General features: G+C 43.4%; 1 protein-coding gene across 10 annotated transcripts in view; it reads left to right on the top strand.

Annotated features, from left to right (window-relative positions):
* The window catches only part of MARK2 (microtubule affinity regulating kinase 2), a 79,475-nt gene extending 65,110 nt beyond the window's left edge, over positions 1–14,365 (top strand). For 3 of the 10 annotated variants that reach the window (XM_072118365.1, XM_072118364.1, XM_072118369.1), the window contains exons 12-19: positions 28–160; positions 297–475; positions 1,717–1,814; positions 2,643–2,792; positions 3,972–4,226; positions 5,032–5,058; positions 11,028–11,072; positions 13,501–14,365. In XM_072118365.1, coding sequence (XP_071974466.1) covers positions 28–160; positions 297–475; positions 1,717–1,814; positions 2,643–2,792; positions 3,972–4,226; positions 5,032–5,058; positions 11,028–11,072; positions 13,501–13,855 — 1,242 coding nt within the window. In that variant the 3' untranslated portion in view covers positions 13,856–14,365. The remainder of the gene's footprint in view (positions 1–27; positions 161–296; positions 476–1,716; positions 1,815–2,642; positions 2,793–3,971; positions 4,227–5,031; positions 5,059–11,027; positions 11,073–13,500) is intronic. The other 7 variants (XM_072118370.1, XM_072118367.1, XM_072118366.1 and 4 more) reach the window with 7 other exon arrangements.
* Positions 14,366–15,462: the final 1,097 nt, after the last annotated feature.

Raw genomic sequence — 15,462 nt, 5'->3', positions numbered from 1 at the left:
CTACTTTTTATTGCCATTTGTGCCCAGTTGGACAATGACAACTTGACCCTAAAACCCAGACCACCTCCAGACATCACCAACAGTACAGCGCCCTCACCTGCTCATAAAGTCCATCGCAGTGTGTCCGCTAATACCAAGCAGAGAAGGCTCAGTGACCAGGGTAAGCACCAGTTTCTCAAAGTAAAATATATAATATAAAAATTATATTAACGATATATTTATATTAAATATATATATTAAATCTTCCAAAATAAAATGCAAGATGATGGGTACATGTTATTTTGTTTTGTTTTCAGTTGGTCCAACCATCCCCACGTCGAATTCCTACTCCAAAAAGACACAGAGCAACAATGCAGAAAACAAGAGGCCTGACGAGGAGCGAGAAAGTGGGCGCAAATCTAGCAGCACGGTTAGAGTGCCACCCAGTCCTTTATCTGGATTAGAGAGGAAGAGAACAACTCCAACGCCATCCACAGTAAGAAGTGCTGTTTGTGTTGCTGAAAGTAAACCAAATTATAATTTAGTAACTATCTAAGGGCTGAATCACGGACCATGCCGTGCCTTGTTCATGAACCAATCCCAGTGCAGTGGACTCCAAGCATCATAGTGATATGATAAAAGTCCCTTCTCTGCAGAACAGCAGTACTGATCTATAATCATGATTAGTGTACACTACTTCTGTTTTGCGAGGAATAAAGATTCCTTACATCATATATTAAAGGGGTTTTCCCGCTTCCCAGTACACGGCATGGAATATTAAATATCACCATTTTAAAGTGTAATTTGTTACGCAGAAAATAAGCAATGTAAATAAAAAACACAGCTCTGTACATGGAAAAATAAAAGTTATAGAATTTTGAAGGTGAGGAGTGAAAAATGAAAACGCAAAAACGAAAAAGGTCTGCGGCGGGAAGGGGTTAAGGGAGTGTCCCATCTTAGGAGGTTTTCCCGGATTCAAAGGATAGGGGATAACTTCCTATTTAGTAACGGTCCCTTTCTCACATATGGGTGGAGTGGCAGACCAAGGACTTGCCCTGCCAAGTACTGTGCTCTGCAATCTTCAGCTGTTGTCATGAGGAGGGGTGGGGGGGTGCTTGTTCTTATAACCAGTGGAGGTCCCAGTTGTCTTACCTATTAAAAACTTGACTCGTCTATTCTGAATATGACTCTTCTCTACTCATTTACATATTAGAAATATGGCTGTAGTTAAGATACAGTGCCTTAGTGGTAGATAATTTTAGGTGATATGGGGAGGACCTTTTTAACCCTTTACTATCAGGTATCACTGGTGTGAGGGGTAAAATTGTGGTGAAAGGTCTTCTTTAATGAGAACCTATTAAGGCTATTTGGCACACTCATGTGTGGATTGTTATTTGAATTGTGTGTATAATATTATATATATATATTTTATCTATTTGAATATGTTTACCTTGTATGGATATACTGTGTATCCATCCTTATCCATTCGCCAGCAAATCTCATTCACTTGCTGCTGGAGACCAGAAAAAAAAATTCTGCAGTGTAAATTGACCTGCAGTGCAGATTTTTAGCAGCCTGAAAAGTGTGACTGCAGATTTTCAACAGGGATTTTACCATGTGAAGCATATTGGGTGACTTCTGTGATGCATCCGAGACAGTCCGTGGTGTGGATGTGCAGAATATCACATTGTTTTATGACACTAATGTGGTATGTTTTTTTATTATTATTTTTTATAGAACAGCGTTCTATCCACTGGTACCAATCGTAGCCGCAATTCTCCCATGCTAGAGAGAGCCAACCTTGGTCCTGGGTCAGTCCAGAATGGAAAGGATAGGTAAGAAGCCTCTCTCATCTGTGGTACTGCATGAGTATCGTTGTTAAAGGGGTTGGCCAAGAAAAGAGCATTGATCCTCAAGCCCCAGCCACTTATCAGCTCTCCGGCACCATGTAAAATCGGGAACATGGAGCTGGAACCTTTAGGTCCCTGTTGCAATCGAAAGCCGGAATTGTTGTTAAAACTTTCTATAAGCCTCAGTAGTTCTTGGCCAGCCCCTTTAAGAACCCATTTATTTAAAGGGAAACTGCATACCACCAGCTCTTTCTACCTTCATTTCCTCCTTCTCAGTGGTCATATTGAATCTATGATGATGGTGTAAAGGGATATTCTCTGTGTGTCCGAGGAGCTCTCAGACTTCCCACTTATTCCGTACTGTTCTGTTTTTGACTACTAGGAGCCCAATACCACCTGCTCTGTCTGCAGTTTGACAACAGATTTTAAGTTACTTGTAACCCTTATCAGCCAATGATAGAAGTCCTCAGTGCGTGTTAGGATTGTGCAGAAGTTCCTGCAGCCTGATAAGCGGTGGAGACTGCATGTATTTTATCATTCTTTTCTAGGTTCCTTTTAGCTGCCTATACATAAGTACATCCATATGTGTCTTTCTACATGAGTTATCACAGCCGCCAGGTTTTCCTTGTGTTCCCTGTAAGTCATTTGTATATTCCAAGCATTCACCATTAGCAAGAGAGAGCATCCAGTCCTGTACTTTCAGTCTCATGTTTTCACATGTTACATGTTCCTTCTTCCCTGGCTTTTTCCCTTATATTGGTTTGTGCATCCATTTGGTGTTTTGTATCTCCATTTCCACCCTCCTCCATCCAGCTTCTCCACACCCGGCTCCCGTGCCTCCACCGCCTCTGCCCCAGCCACATCAGCTCGGATACGTTCGCATCAGAAATCCATGTCCACCTCTGTGCACCCCTCAAAAGCTACACCTTCTTTGGAGGGCAGCAGTGATGCACAGAGACCAAGGCAAGTGTAAAACTGGGCATTGGGGAAACTTTTGTTAGAGTTATTTTATCTGTAATTTTTTAGGGCAGTGTTAAAGGGGTTTTCACATGAAACAAGTTCCAATCCTGTGGATAGGGCCTAACTTGCTGATTGGTGGGAGTCTCTGTAATAACACCCCCACAGACCAGAGGAATCGGGAGTCCGATGTACCTACTTTAGGCTCTTTGTCGCTACACCCCGGCTGCTCTTCTCATCTCTGTGGGTGACAAGTGGTCCGACCGAAGTTCATCGGACCCCTCGTTCTCGTGATCTGTGGATTTCTCATCACTGAGACCCCCAATGGTTAGCAAGTTAGGAGTGTATGGGGCCTAACTTGTTTAGTTGTAAACCCCCTTTAAGAATATGTAGTGACAAGTAGAATTAAAAAAAAAACGGCAAATTTATTTTCAGGAGGAGTAAAAGAGGAAGAACCGCGCAATTTAAGGTGCACCGAGAGGAATATGCAAATATATTTTTTGCTTCCACTGCCACCTTTTTTAAGAAGGTAGCTCCCTACAAGCCGTAGGCGACTTCCTAAAAGTCTTGGGATTGAGATAAACAAGTCCCATCTGCAGAAGGACCCAGTTTCTGGGCTGTTTGCTCCTTGGCAGTGCAGAGCAGGGAACTGGCAGTCAGGAGGGGATGATTGTCACCTTATTTTACCCAACAAGAAAAACTAATTTGCATATTCCTTTCCCAGCGTTGTTTGTGATTCGAGCATGGACAAAGGTCATACTTTAAAACTTGTTATTTTATCTATTTTTTTTTTTTTTACTCAATTGGACTTGTTATGGATGTTCCTTGTTTTTCTTTGAAAGGAATATTCTATTTTAATTGACTATCCTCAGGGTCTGATGACAAGGTCCCCCATTATTCATGAGAACGGAGGGTCCTGTTCTCCTGATAGAAAATGCAACCTGGTACTCTGTTCACTCTTTATGAGAGTATGGGTATAGCTGACCGCTGGTCTTGGTTGTTGCCGGTAGTCCCATAGACATTGGATGGAGCAGCTGTGTATAGGTGGTTCTCCGCTATCTTTAGGATAGAGGGGGGTAAATGTTTGATCGTAGGGAGTCTCCTCCAAGTCTCTCTCAGCATTTTCCCTGTTTTTTAAAAAAATGTGTTCTGATTAGTATTTTCTCCCTCTTCTCGACCCTACAGCACAGCGCCCCAGAGAGTCCCTGTCGCGTCCCCATCCGCTCACAACATCAGCAGTGCAGCGCCGGAGAGGACCAACTTCCCCCGCGGAGTATCTAGTCGGAGCACGTTTCACGCTGGTCAGATTCGCCAAGCGCGGGACCAGCAGAATTCCCAATTTGGGGGCGTTACACCAGCCTCTCCTTCTGGCAATAGCCAGGGTCGGCGGGGGGCAACTGGAAGCATCTTCAGCAAGTTCACATCCAAGTTTGTACGCAGGTGAGCTGCTGAACTTAATGTGTCCAGTTTGTTGCCATAGTTGTATATTTTGTGTAGTGTTTTTCTTTTCTTGTATATTTTGTTGTATTGTTGACAAGTTGTATATGACTATGCTTAGTATAGCTCATGAGAAAGTTTAAGGGGTATCCACAGATGGTACTCTATCAGGTGGATTGGCGATTCCCTCCCAACTACTTTATTGGTCAGAGTCCGACAGGTGGGACCCCCAGCAATTAGGAAAATTAAGATCCATTTCTCTCTGTTGTGGCAGAGCACACGCTCTGTTCATTTTTCTATCATCGGCCGAAGATACCCGAGCTTTTTTTCCTAATTGCTGGGGGGAACGGGGGTACGGCTCCCATTATTGTTGGGGGGGTCTCAGTGGTCAGACCCTCAACAATTAGGAAGGGGACCTTTACGAAGGATCAACAATTAGGAAGGGGACCTTTACGAAGGATCAACAATTAGGAAGGGGAAGTTGGGACAACACCTTCATTTAAAGGGAGGGGATCTACATTCTTGGTCTCATCTACCCCTAGTGGTGGTCTGACTACAGATTTTGCACTCTTACATCTGTACCTGGTGAGGATTATGGACGCCCTTAGTAGTTATGGCCAAAATGTAGAACCTCAATGGTTTTCTGTAGTCTCTGTTGCATTAGTGTTATCTCTGCTACAGTCCAGCAGTGAAGGGGATTCGTAGTCATATCATGTTTAGACTTAAAGTCATAATTTTCCTACCCCCTCACTTATCTGTGTTTTTTTTTTTTCTCCCCTCCCTGTTTTCCTCCCGTCCCTCTATCTAGAAATCTGTCTTTCAGATTTCCAAGAAGGTAGGCATGGATTCTCCCATTCTCTCTTGTTCTCCCTCCTCCACACTGCTGGCTATTCTCTGTTGTTCTTGTCTTTGGAGCGCTCCTAAGTGTTACGTGTGGTGCGGCTAGGACGTGGAGCGAGTGTGTGTACATGGAGAGCTGAGGCAGATTCAGGACATGACAATATGTATGACACTATCACTATCTTGCAGAATGAGCTGCCTCATGTCTCTGTGTCATTACTGGGGATAGACATATATATATATTTTTTTCCTTGGGTTTGTTTCTATGTCTTGCTCCTTACTTTCCTCTTCATGCTGTCCACATGTTATTCATTCTCTGCTGAAACAAGCTTTGCACACTGCAGCTAGAAATAGTGTGGGGTTTTGTTTTTTTGTTTTTTTTAAAGCATCCATACTTTTCAAGTTATCTCCTATCCACTGAGGGGTTACTGCTGGGGCTCTTGCAGATTAGGAGAACTGGACCCCCCAAAAGGTGTGGAGACCCGGAGCTGTGGAGTCCTATTTTCACTAATGGGTTTCATTAAAGGAACACTAAATGTGTAAAAAAAAATGTGTCCTTTTACCCTTGGTCGTATTTTGTCTCGTATTACTAAGTAAAGAAATGTGACACCTGGCCGGGTGTACCTACCTGTTATTATAGTCCCTCCCCCTCCTCATTAGTGTTTCTTTAAATTTGCCATTCTTCATTATGAAAATAAGCAAAAAATAATTCTGTGCCTATAGTATTGTGCATGAACGTCCTAGCTGAATAGCTCATTCTGCAGTGTCCAAAGCTTTTTCTTTCTTACTTTTTTGGGTTGGTGCTTGACACCATGCAGGCTTTATGATATACCATATAGCGGGTCTCTTCTCGACTCCCTCCACTTTCCCCATACATATACTCTCCCAGGTATTTGCCATCATGTTACCATCTGGACAATCTGCGCATGAATGTAGGAGTCATCGGCTCATTCCCGGCCGCCTTTCTGCACCGGAAAGACTGAGAGGGGGCTCTATCAACCTGTGCCGACCCTAAAATAGGGTCATCAGTCTGGTGGGAATCAACCAATTGCATTGCAGATATTTATCCCTGTAATAGTCTTAGTAATTTATAGAACACCCAGAAATGCCGACTCTGTAAGTTAAAGTTATGTATCTAGAAACTTATGTATTGTAAGAATCCTGTAACTGAATATATGAAGTATAGAAAATTTGTATGTACATATATATATATAATTCCTTATGTTGGTACACAATAGGATGGAGGCGTGGCCAGAGGTATTGGTAATATAGAGCAATACATACAGTATAATATGGTAATATTGGTTCTGCTCAGCCACAACTGATATACAAGTCACCAGAATAAGTAACATGCTAATATAACGTCTCATGGCATCCTTCATTTTAGGTTTTGACTGACGTTACGTTTTCCCTGTCAGAGTGTAAATGAAAAGCTGCCTCGGGACGTGTGTGTGTTTGGGAGAAATCTAACTTTTTGTCTCTGTGTATTTCTCAAAAAGTTCTTGCTTGTAACAACTGCCCTATCTATCTTCACCTCCCCTACTTATCAGTAAAGATGCTGTACATCCAACCCCTTCACTGCTGGGGATGATAACCGTGGGAATGCAACAGGATAGTTTTTGGGTGTGCGGTCAAGGTGCACACATGTTTTTTTTTTCTCCTACAGTATGCATTATGATAAGTGCAGCCCATATTAGACGTCATGTACATTAGAGATCCATAATACAGCACCCATAAACTACTTGGCCACCCTGCTCCTCCTGATCAGTGCGGGGGCTGTAAAGCAGATCCTGCTACAGATAGTTGTCCTGCAGCCAGAGAAGGAGGAAGGACTTTGCTAATCTTCTTGGTCACACAGACTAAAACATTAAAAAAAAAAATTGTCTAAGTAAGAGAAATTATTCTGATATAGGTAGAAATTTTGGTGCCTTATTCGATGTTGTGTTCCTGACAATCAGATATTCTAGTACCATGAGGCCAGGTCAGACAGTAAGGATCCCTGCTATCCATGTCATTTAATTGCTTATTCAACTGATACAGACACATCTCGTCTATTTTTCAACATAATCCCTTCTTAGCGGCAGAGCAAGGTATCAAATCCCTGTAGTAAGAAGATTTGAGCAGCCTCTTGCCATGAACAGCTGCCTTCAGCCTCTTAGGCGTCTCCTGATGTCTCTGTATTGACAGTCGAAGGGGTGTACACATTATATCACCATAGGACGGCTTGTCTTCTTCCTCCCATCACAGTATATAGAACACTAACCTCAAAAATGTACAAAAAAACAGATGCTTCCTCTACGGGCACAATATTATCCATTTCTCAGTTTAGTCATGTAAGAGCAGGTAAAAGGAAAAAGCAGAAAGGACTTTCAGTCAGGCTGTAAGACAACTGTCCGGAGCTGCTGCCTCCCTCCTGCACCTTCTCTGCAATAGGACAAAAAGACGGATCAGGTCAGGCAGAACATAACCTTCAGATATTAACAATACGTTATTGGTCGTTTAGAAAATTTGCAGCTTCAAAAATTTAGAGGACTAGTGTGTGTATATAGCTATTGTATATTCCTGACTAACCCTGTATGTATGCACGCAGGGTGGCCTGGGATGTATAGGGCCCCCTACCCTGCAATAGCCTTACCAAGAGCCAGGGTAGAGGGTCCTCTAAACAATCAAAGTGGAGCCTGGAAACCTCCCTTTAAAGATGTATTTAAAGGGGACCTACCACCACGATTCTACCTATAAAGGTAGAACGGGTGGTAGGTGGATAAATGGGACGTAAGGATAGCCCTTTTTGGGCTAATCCTTACGTCCCGGCTATCCTTTTTGTAAACTTTAATCAGTTGATATGCTAATTTATTTAAGCGGCTACTCGGGCGTGGAGTAGCCGGACATGAGGCTACTAGTCGCGGCTACTCTACGCCCCAGTAGCCTTGTTCCTCCGCCTACCAGGTAATCTTCGGCGCGCAGCTCCTCGTAGCATACGCAGGACGCAGGCCTACGAGTGCGCGGCCGTAGCTCTGAGGCTGGCGCTACTGCGCATGCTCGGACGAGGGCGCGCAGCTACGAGGTGCTGCTCGCCGAAGATTACCCGGTAGGCGGAGGAACGAGGCTACTGGGGCGTGGAGTAGCCGCGACTAGTAGCCTCATGTCCGGCTACTCCACGCCCCAGTAGCCGCTTTAATCAGTTGATATGCTAATTTATTTAAGTTTACAAAAGGATAGCCGGGACGTAAGGATTAGACCAAAAAGGGCTATCCTTACGTCCCATTCATCCACCTACCACCCGTTCTACCTTTATAGGTAGAATCGTGGTGGTAGGTCCCCTTTAACTTCCCGGTTCTTGAGATCTCTGGTACTCCAGATTTTAGACCATGCACTCCACCAGAAATTACTGGAGGTGACCGGACCCGCTTCATATTTTGGCTGACCTCCAGGGGACCTCATTTCTTGTATAATCCCCATTCCAAATTGGTCCGTCATTATATGAAGCGGGTCACGTGACCCCTTCACCCAGGAAGTTTTGGAAGACACAAACCAGAATCAATGGAGGGACACAGGAGTCAGAACAGATGAAGTATGTGGGTCACAGTTCCCTGCGGAATCCCTTTAAGATGCTGAATATTTTTCTATGAGGTTCAGGGAGTTTACTCTGACTGAGCCAGATGGTTCTGCAGCCCCTTTAGAGGTCCATTAGGTCTGAGCCTGTCTGATCCTGAACAGAGCCGGTCATGGTGCCATCTCCTGGGGCCACCTCAGCCCAATAAGTGACAGTTATTGGGTACTGCTCATTGTCAGAAGGACGTTGGTGTGAATAATCCTGGCATGTTCCTAGTAGCTCCTTCCTACTGTCAGAGGGGGTAGTGTATGTATATTAGGTGCCGGTTGTCCGGTCCAGTCCCCATGTATCTAGATCCAGGCCCCTGTGAAGAGCTTATGTGCTACAGATCCCCCTGGACTTACTCCTCCTAGCGATGCATAATAAGCAGTCAGATGCAGTTTCTACCACCCACCACCTTCCTCCTCACCGTCTGCATATATCGGGTGGCTTTATGAATCATAATTTTTGCTTGTCGCGTTCAACACATGTTTGATGTTGGGTTTATTTATTAATTCTTTTGGTAATTCGTTCATAATGCAGAGTATGTTACAGGCTCCATCTGTGTGTTTTGTTTATTTTTAGATATTCAGACAACACAAAATTATTTACAGATCTCACAATGGCAAAAAGTGAAGGGGTTAAAGAGAACCTGCCATGCAAATTAACCCAAACAAAAAAAAATATTACTAAAGCATTGCCCTTATCCATAAATGGTTCCTTTCCATGACTGCAATGTTAAAAAAAAAAAATAAAAAAAATCAGTTTGTAAATTTGCATCTGATGCAGATCCAATGATAGTAATGGGGTCCTGCATATGCAGTGTTCGCTGCATTGCTCTGCCTCCCTGTTCCTGCTTGACGAGTCTCACTGCCAGGACATGCTGCTGTGTGGAACATTGAGAGAGCTCTGCTACATCATTGATGACATCAGCCTTGTCACATGATATGAAGTGCCCAAAGGTCCTTTCATGTTTGCAACATCTAACCCATGAATGTATCTGATCACATGAAATCACAGGCTGCTATAATTTCATGTGATCAGATACATGCATGAGTTGCAAATATTGCAAATGTAATGGGACCTTGAATCACATCACCCTGGTCACATGACATGCTGAGAAGAGGCTTGGGACATGGGGAGGAGTAGATGGGAGTGGCTGCTTCAGCAGGACACGCCCCCTGTGATGCCAGGTAATATAATATAAAGTTGATTTATGGGGATGTAAGGGAAAAATTTAGCTGGAAGAAGGGTGTCTGTTTGATAATAGGGCTCTATGGGAACCTGTCACCTACTGTATGTGGGAAAATGTTGGTTCCCCTTAACTGAGGAATATCAGAACTCGTGTATTTTAGATGCTTGGATGCAGTATCAGTGTCTTGCAATGACACTGACTCTGGGTCATGTGGTCTCTACCTTTCAAGAGAGAATATCATTACGACAAATGGTGCTTGGGGATACAGTCTTGGCCAGACAACCAGATTTGGCAACTTGGTACACCCTGCTGTGACGAGGGCTGGATATCTTCAGTACAGCAGCATTAAACCAGCCCCTAGTAATACCATGTGATGGGAGGGACAGACCATATAATCCATAGCTGGCACATCATTGGGGCCATATCCAGTATTTAAAATACAGAACCACAGTAAACGGGTAAGGAGTTTGCGGAGTTATCACTCTATATATTTGTCATAGCGCCCCCTGGTGTTCTATAGATATAAGCTGCATTCATATTTAATTTTTTGCCATTGGTTGTAAGGATACATTGAGAGAAATCTCAGTGGCAGCATCAGCTCGTACAGTGATATATATCCTCCACTTTGCTTCATACCTCCTGAAAGCGACTATCGGCAGTAGCCATTGATTTTCTGCTGCCGATGTTTCAGGCGAGGTAACTTTTTTTATATGGGTAGTTGCTTCTCTGTAGAAACACTCAGAGCGTACACTCAGCATAAGCCGGGGATGGATGCCATACATTTGCATCCGTAGCCACTAATGGCCTCAGCTGAGCCTATGCTGTTCTCTCCAGCAGGATGGGAAATCGTAGACTGCTGTACATTTCATCCAGTGTGTACTGGGCAGACAGGCAAAAAAAAATGAACTATTGCTATCCAGGTGATCCTGCGTCCTTATAAATGTAAAATTTAGAATCTCAAGTGTCATAAACACAATCTGTGACCCTAACATTGACCATTTTGGCTGCACGGTTATCTTTTATGACTTTGTTGGATAATGTAGAATGTTTCCTCCTCTGTAACGTAAGACAAGTAGAATTGTTACATTGTATCAGGGAGTAACATGGACTCTAGCGTCCGTGCTCTGGAGGTGGCAGCGCACATTCAACACACTTTTTGTTTTAACTCTCTTTTGAGGAACCCAAATGAACCAGAAGGGAAAGATCGAGTGGAGAGCACCAGGTGAGAGATCATGACCCTGTCTCCTTGTCACTGTACATGTCCCTGTAACTTTCCTGTTCTACATATTATTTCTTCTTTTCTGTGGTTCTCCCATTTCCATCTCATCCTCCTCCTCCTGCTGCCATTTTATATAACACTTCATTTCCTTAATTCCTTGGCTTGCTCTCCCTGTGGGCTCTTATTCCTCTTTCCCTCTGGAGTCTGATCCTAAATTACTGTGATCCTCGGAGATCTTTACTATTTTTGTTACAACTCCTGAATATATACAACACAGAGCTTTACTCTTCTTATTTTTTCTTCTTTTTCGTTTACATTTTCACAAATCACAAATTTTTAAAGGGAATTTTTTTCTTTTTAATTTTTTTAAATTGGGGATGCATTCACTCTAAAAATAACCGATCAGGGCGATTAGGGACATTAAACCAATGAGCTATAAGGACCTGTGGGTGGTTTAGTGTCACGTATCGCCCTGTATTTTGTCAACATAGGACAGAATTTTATATACTCAACTAGGCCAAGAGCTCTTGGGGCCTGCACAATGAAGGAATAAAGCCACCGTATTGCACCCGGCTCCACTGTGCACTCAATGTAGATATTGTGTGTGCACAATGGCTTCAGTGCATCCTATGCACCGAATGACTAGTGACTCTAGTAGAGATAAGCGGACCCAAACTTTAAGTCCAGAGTTCGAGTGTGTCCCGTGTGACCCAGGCACATTGCGATTTGGCAGCCTTGCAGGCAGTCTGGCAAATTGATGCCCCTATCCACTAGCCGTGGCTGTGATTGGCTGGGGGAGGGATATGGTGATAGCCAGTAGGTAGGGGCGTCAGTTTTCCGCATTTTCCGCATGGCCGCCAATCGGACAATATGCCCAGGTAGCTCAGAACGCACCCGAACCCAAACTTAAAAAGCAGTCCTGCTCATCTCTAAACTCCAGGTAAGTATATAAAGGTTTCATTTTTATGGACCAAAATATCACAGGGTGTTTTAATACACTTAACCACAGGTCTCCAAGATAAAGTTCTGTCATAATTTGCACCAGACACTGGTCTGTCCAATAGGTTGTGGCTCGGTGCTGCTCTTATGTACGGAGCACTTAGATAATATATCCTCTTGTAATTCCAGAAAACTTTGTGTAACTTCCCTTATAATTAGTTTGACATAAAAATCTCACTCTTATTAGTTTCTATGGAAAACTTTTCCATTACTGGTTCTGTTGAAAAATCCACATCATGGGATTTTGAGGGACCTTGGTCTGAGTCTGACTATTCAGATATATTTTAAGTCTTATTTATTTTATTTTTAGTTTCTATATAATTACTGTTGGTGACACAATGGCAGGACATTGCTGCTATGTTGGGGGCAGAGCTTAGAGTATTTTTCCATTTTTGGACGTGACTACGCTGTCATGTCTGTCACCTTCATGTATGGATGATGTGCTGCTTCCCTGTATTCCTGATACTCTTGGGTGGCTTTTCTACAGCCTCCTGCAGATTCAGTGGTAAAAATAAAATGGATGCATTACAGACATTTGTCCTTATTACTGAGATATACGTCATTATGTAAATATAGGGCATCTGTTTGTTATGATTTTGTCCTTCTGCATCAGTTTTATCCTTTAGGTTTTTTATGTAATAGCTTACAGTATATAATGTCAATGTTCATTAACACTTGTTAGAGGAAACGTCTCATGATATTTCTTTAAATATGTTGCTCTACCAAACTATAGTTAAAGGGGACACATCACCTGGAACATGTCTAATCTTCAGGCAGCATGTTATAGAGCAAGAGGAGCTGAGCAGATAGGACATTGTGTACAATCTGCTTAGTTCCTACTTCTCTGTACATAGTGTATAATCTGCAGGCAGCATGTTATTGAGGAGGAACTGAGCAGATTGTACATAGTGTCCTATCTGTGGGTAACATGTTATCTGCATGTTATAGAGCAGCAGGAGTTGAGTAGATTTTACATAGTGTCCTATATGCTTAGCTCCTCCTTCTCTATGCACAATCTGTTCTGCTCCTCCTGCTGTATAACATGCTGTCTGCAAATTTTTATAGTGTCCTATATGCAGGCAACATGTTATAGAGCAGGATGATCTAAACTGATTGTACATAGTGTCCTATCTGTAGGCAGCATGTTATGGAGTAGCTAAGCAGATTGTGCACTGTGTACTATTTGTAGTCAGTATGTTACGGAGCAGGAGTAGCTGAGCAGATTGTACATATTATCCCTTATGCTGGCAGCATGTTATAGAGCAGGAGGAGCTTCAACCACTCGGCCCCTAAGCTTAGACTGATCATAATAGAACTGTTATATGTGGGACAGACCTTAACCTGCTCAGCCCCTCCTGCTCTATAAAGGGATGAGTTCTCTATAACCCTGGTAGACCTTGTCTAAATGTGTTTGTGTCTGGTCTCTCTCCAGGCCTCAGCTGACTGTCGCAGAGAAGGAGAAGGATGAGGTCCTGAGGGATTCTAAGCCGCGCTCCTTGCGCTTCACATGGAGCATGAAAACCACCAGCTCGATGGAGCCCAACGAGATGATGAGCGAAATCCGCAAAGTGCTGGACGCCAATAACTGCCAACACGAGTCGCAGGAGAAGTACATGCTGCTGTGCATCCACGGCTCGCCCGGCCACGACAGCTATGTGCAGTGGGAGATGGAGGTGTGCAAGCTTCCACGGCTCTCCCTCAACGGCGTGCGCTTCAAGAGGATCTCCGGCACCTCCATGGCATTTAAGAACATTGCCTCCAAAATTGCCAACGAACTCAAACTTTAACAGGGATCCTGCTCTGTAAGAGACACAGAATGAGACACTTGCAGGCGCCCCTACCCCAGCCTGACCAGCTCCTTATACCAAGAGGAAGCCGGGCTCTCCGTACGGGCGGCGCTGGTGGAGATGGAGGCGGGCAGGGTGCCCTGGGATAAACTACTGCTCCTTTCATTGTAGGTTTTGAGGATTATTTTATTTGAAATAGATTTATAATTTTTTTTTTTTTTTTTTAAATTGGGTTTGGGACTCAGATTATCTAATAGACTGCTAAAAAAAAAAAAAAAGTCTTGTAGTAAAGTGAGCTAGAACGGCCGCCCCCTCCTAGAAACGCGCAATTGTATCATACTTAGTACGGTTTTATGGAATCAGACCGCCACAGGTTTAAAGGGGTTTGACGCGTGTCCTTCCCCTTTTATTCACAGACAGTTCCCCCACCTTCCTTTGTACAGAAATTTGTTATAAAAAAAAAAAATATGAAAAAAAAAAAAAATCATGTCTAAGACACTGAACTTACTAGCTCAGGGTGGCAACACACAACACAGGTACAGGCCAAGACTGCCCCAACACGGAGTTAAGTTCTTGTGGGTAACCAGGAGGAAAAAAAATTAGGGAGGAATCCATTTTTTTTTAATTTAGTGTTTTGCTATTTTTCTTTAGTTTTTTTTTTTCTATTTCCCATCACCAAAAAATAGTCAGAATGTGACTTTTTGTGGGGAAATAAATGTGGCACCGTGGTGGGTGCGTCACTCACTCCTTTGGTACAAAAATACTTTCTACGTTTCTAATGCAAACATAGGTTCTTGTATTTCTCTATGGTTTCCTGTATCGAGAGCTTCATACATGGCCCTGGTATAGGGGGGCGCCCACCATGACTTACTCCTCCATGTTCAGTGTTCCCACTTCTTCTCCAGACCTGGCAGCACCTCACTATAACAATGTCACAGTATACAGATCGCACCCTTTTCAATGCTTGTATGAACGCTGGCAGTGTACATATCACAATCCCAGAAAGGATCAGTGAAGCGGGATGAATGGCGCGGCGGCCTCGCTGTGGGAATGTCCGTGGATCCTCCAGTTACATCATATCGGACTTTTTGTAAGAACCCCCTCAGCAGCAGTCGTGGGGTTTTCTCTGTTGTATATATCAATCTGAATCTGTGTGCGACTCCCAGCTGCAGTTGAGGGGTGGAGTAGTTACCTCGTCCGACAGGTGGTGATTACTTTCCAGATTTTGCAATTTATTTTGTTTGTTTTTTTTTTCCTTTTGTGTGAATGATTTCATTGCTGTTTGGAAAAAAAAAAAGAGAAGTTCTGTGACAAAACATTTTTTCTTTCCTTTGTTTCATTAAACCGCACCTTGTCCTTCACTCTCATAGACATGAAAGCTTTCAGCAGTAGAAGCCTGGGCTCTGCACAGTGATAGATGTGTTACAGCTCAATCAGGTAGGACACATAGGACTGGTTATCTAGGAGGGGCAATGCATCTGGCATTAAACCTATGAGATTGGATATCTCTTTATATGGACAGTTACATCTGTAGGGAAAGGCCCACACAGGGTCCTAGGATAAGGCATTAAGGTGGCCTAGACAGACCAGCAAAATTGTGCTACCCT

The sequence above is a fragment of the Engystomops pustulosus genome, chromosome 7, assembly GCF_040894005.1.
Source record: "Engystomops pustulosus chromosome 7, aEngPut4.maternal, whole genome shotgun sequence".
In the NCBI taxonomy this organism is placed as follows: Eukaryota; Metazoa; Chordata; class Amphibia; order Anura; family Leptodactylidae; genus Engystomops; species Engystomops pustulosus.
The sequence above is the reverse complement of the archived record's forward strand: the minus strand, read 5'-3'. Positions and strand labels throughout refer to the sequence as shown.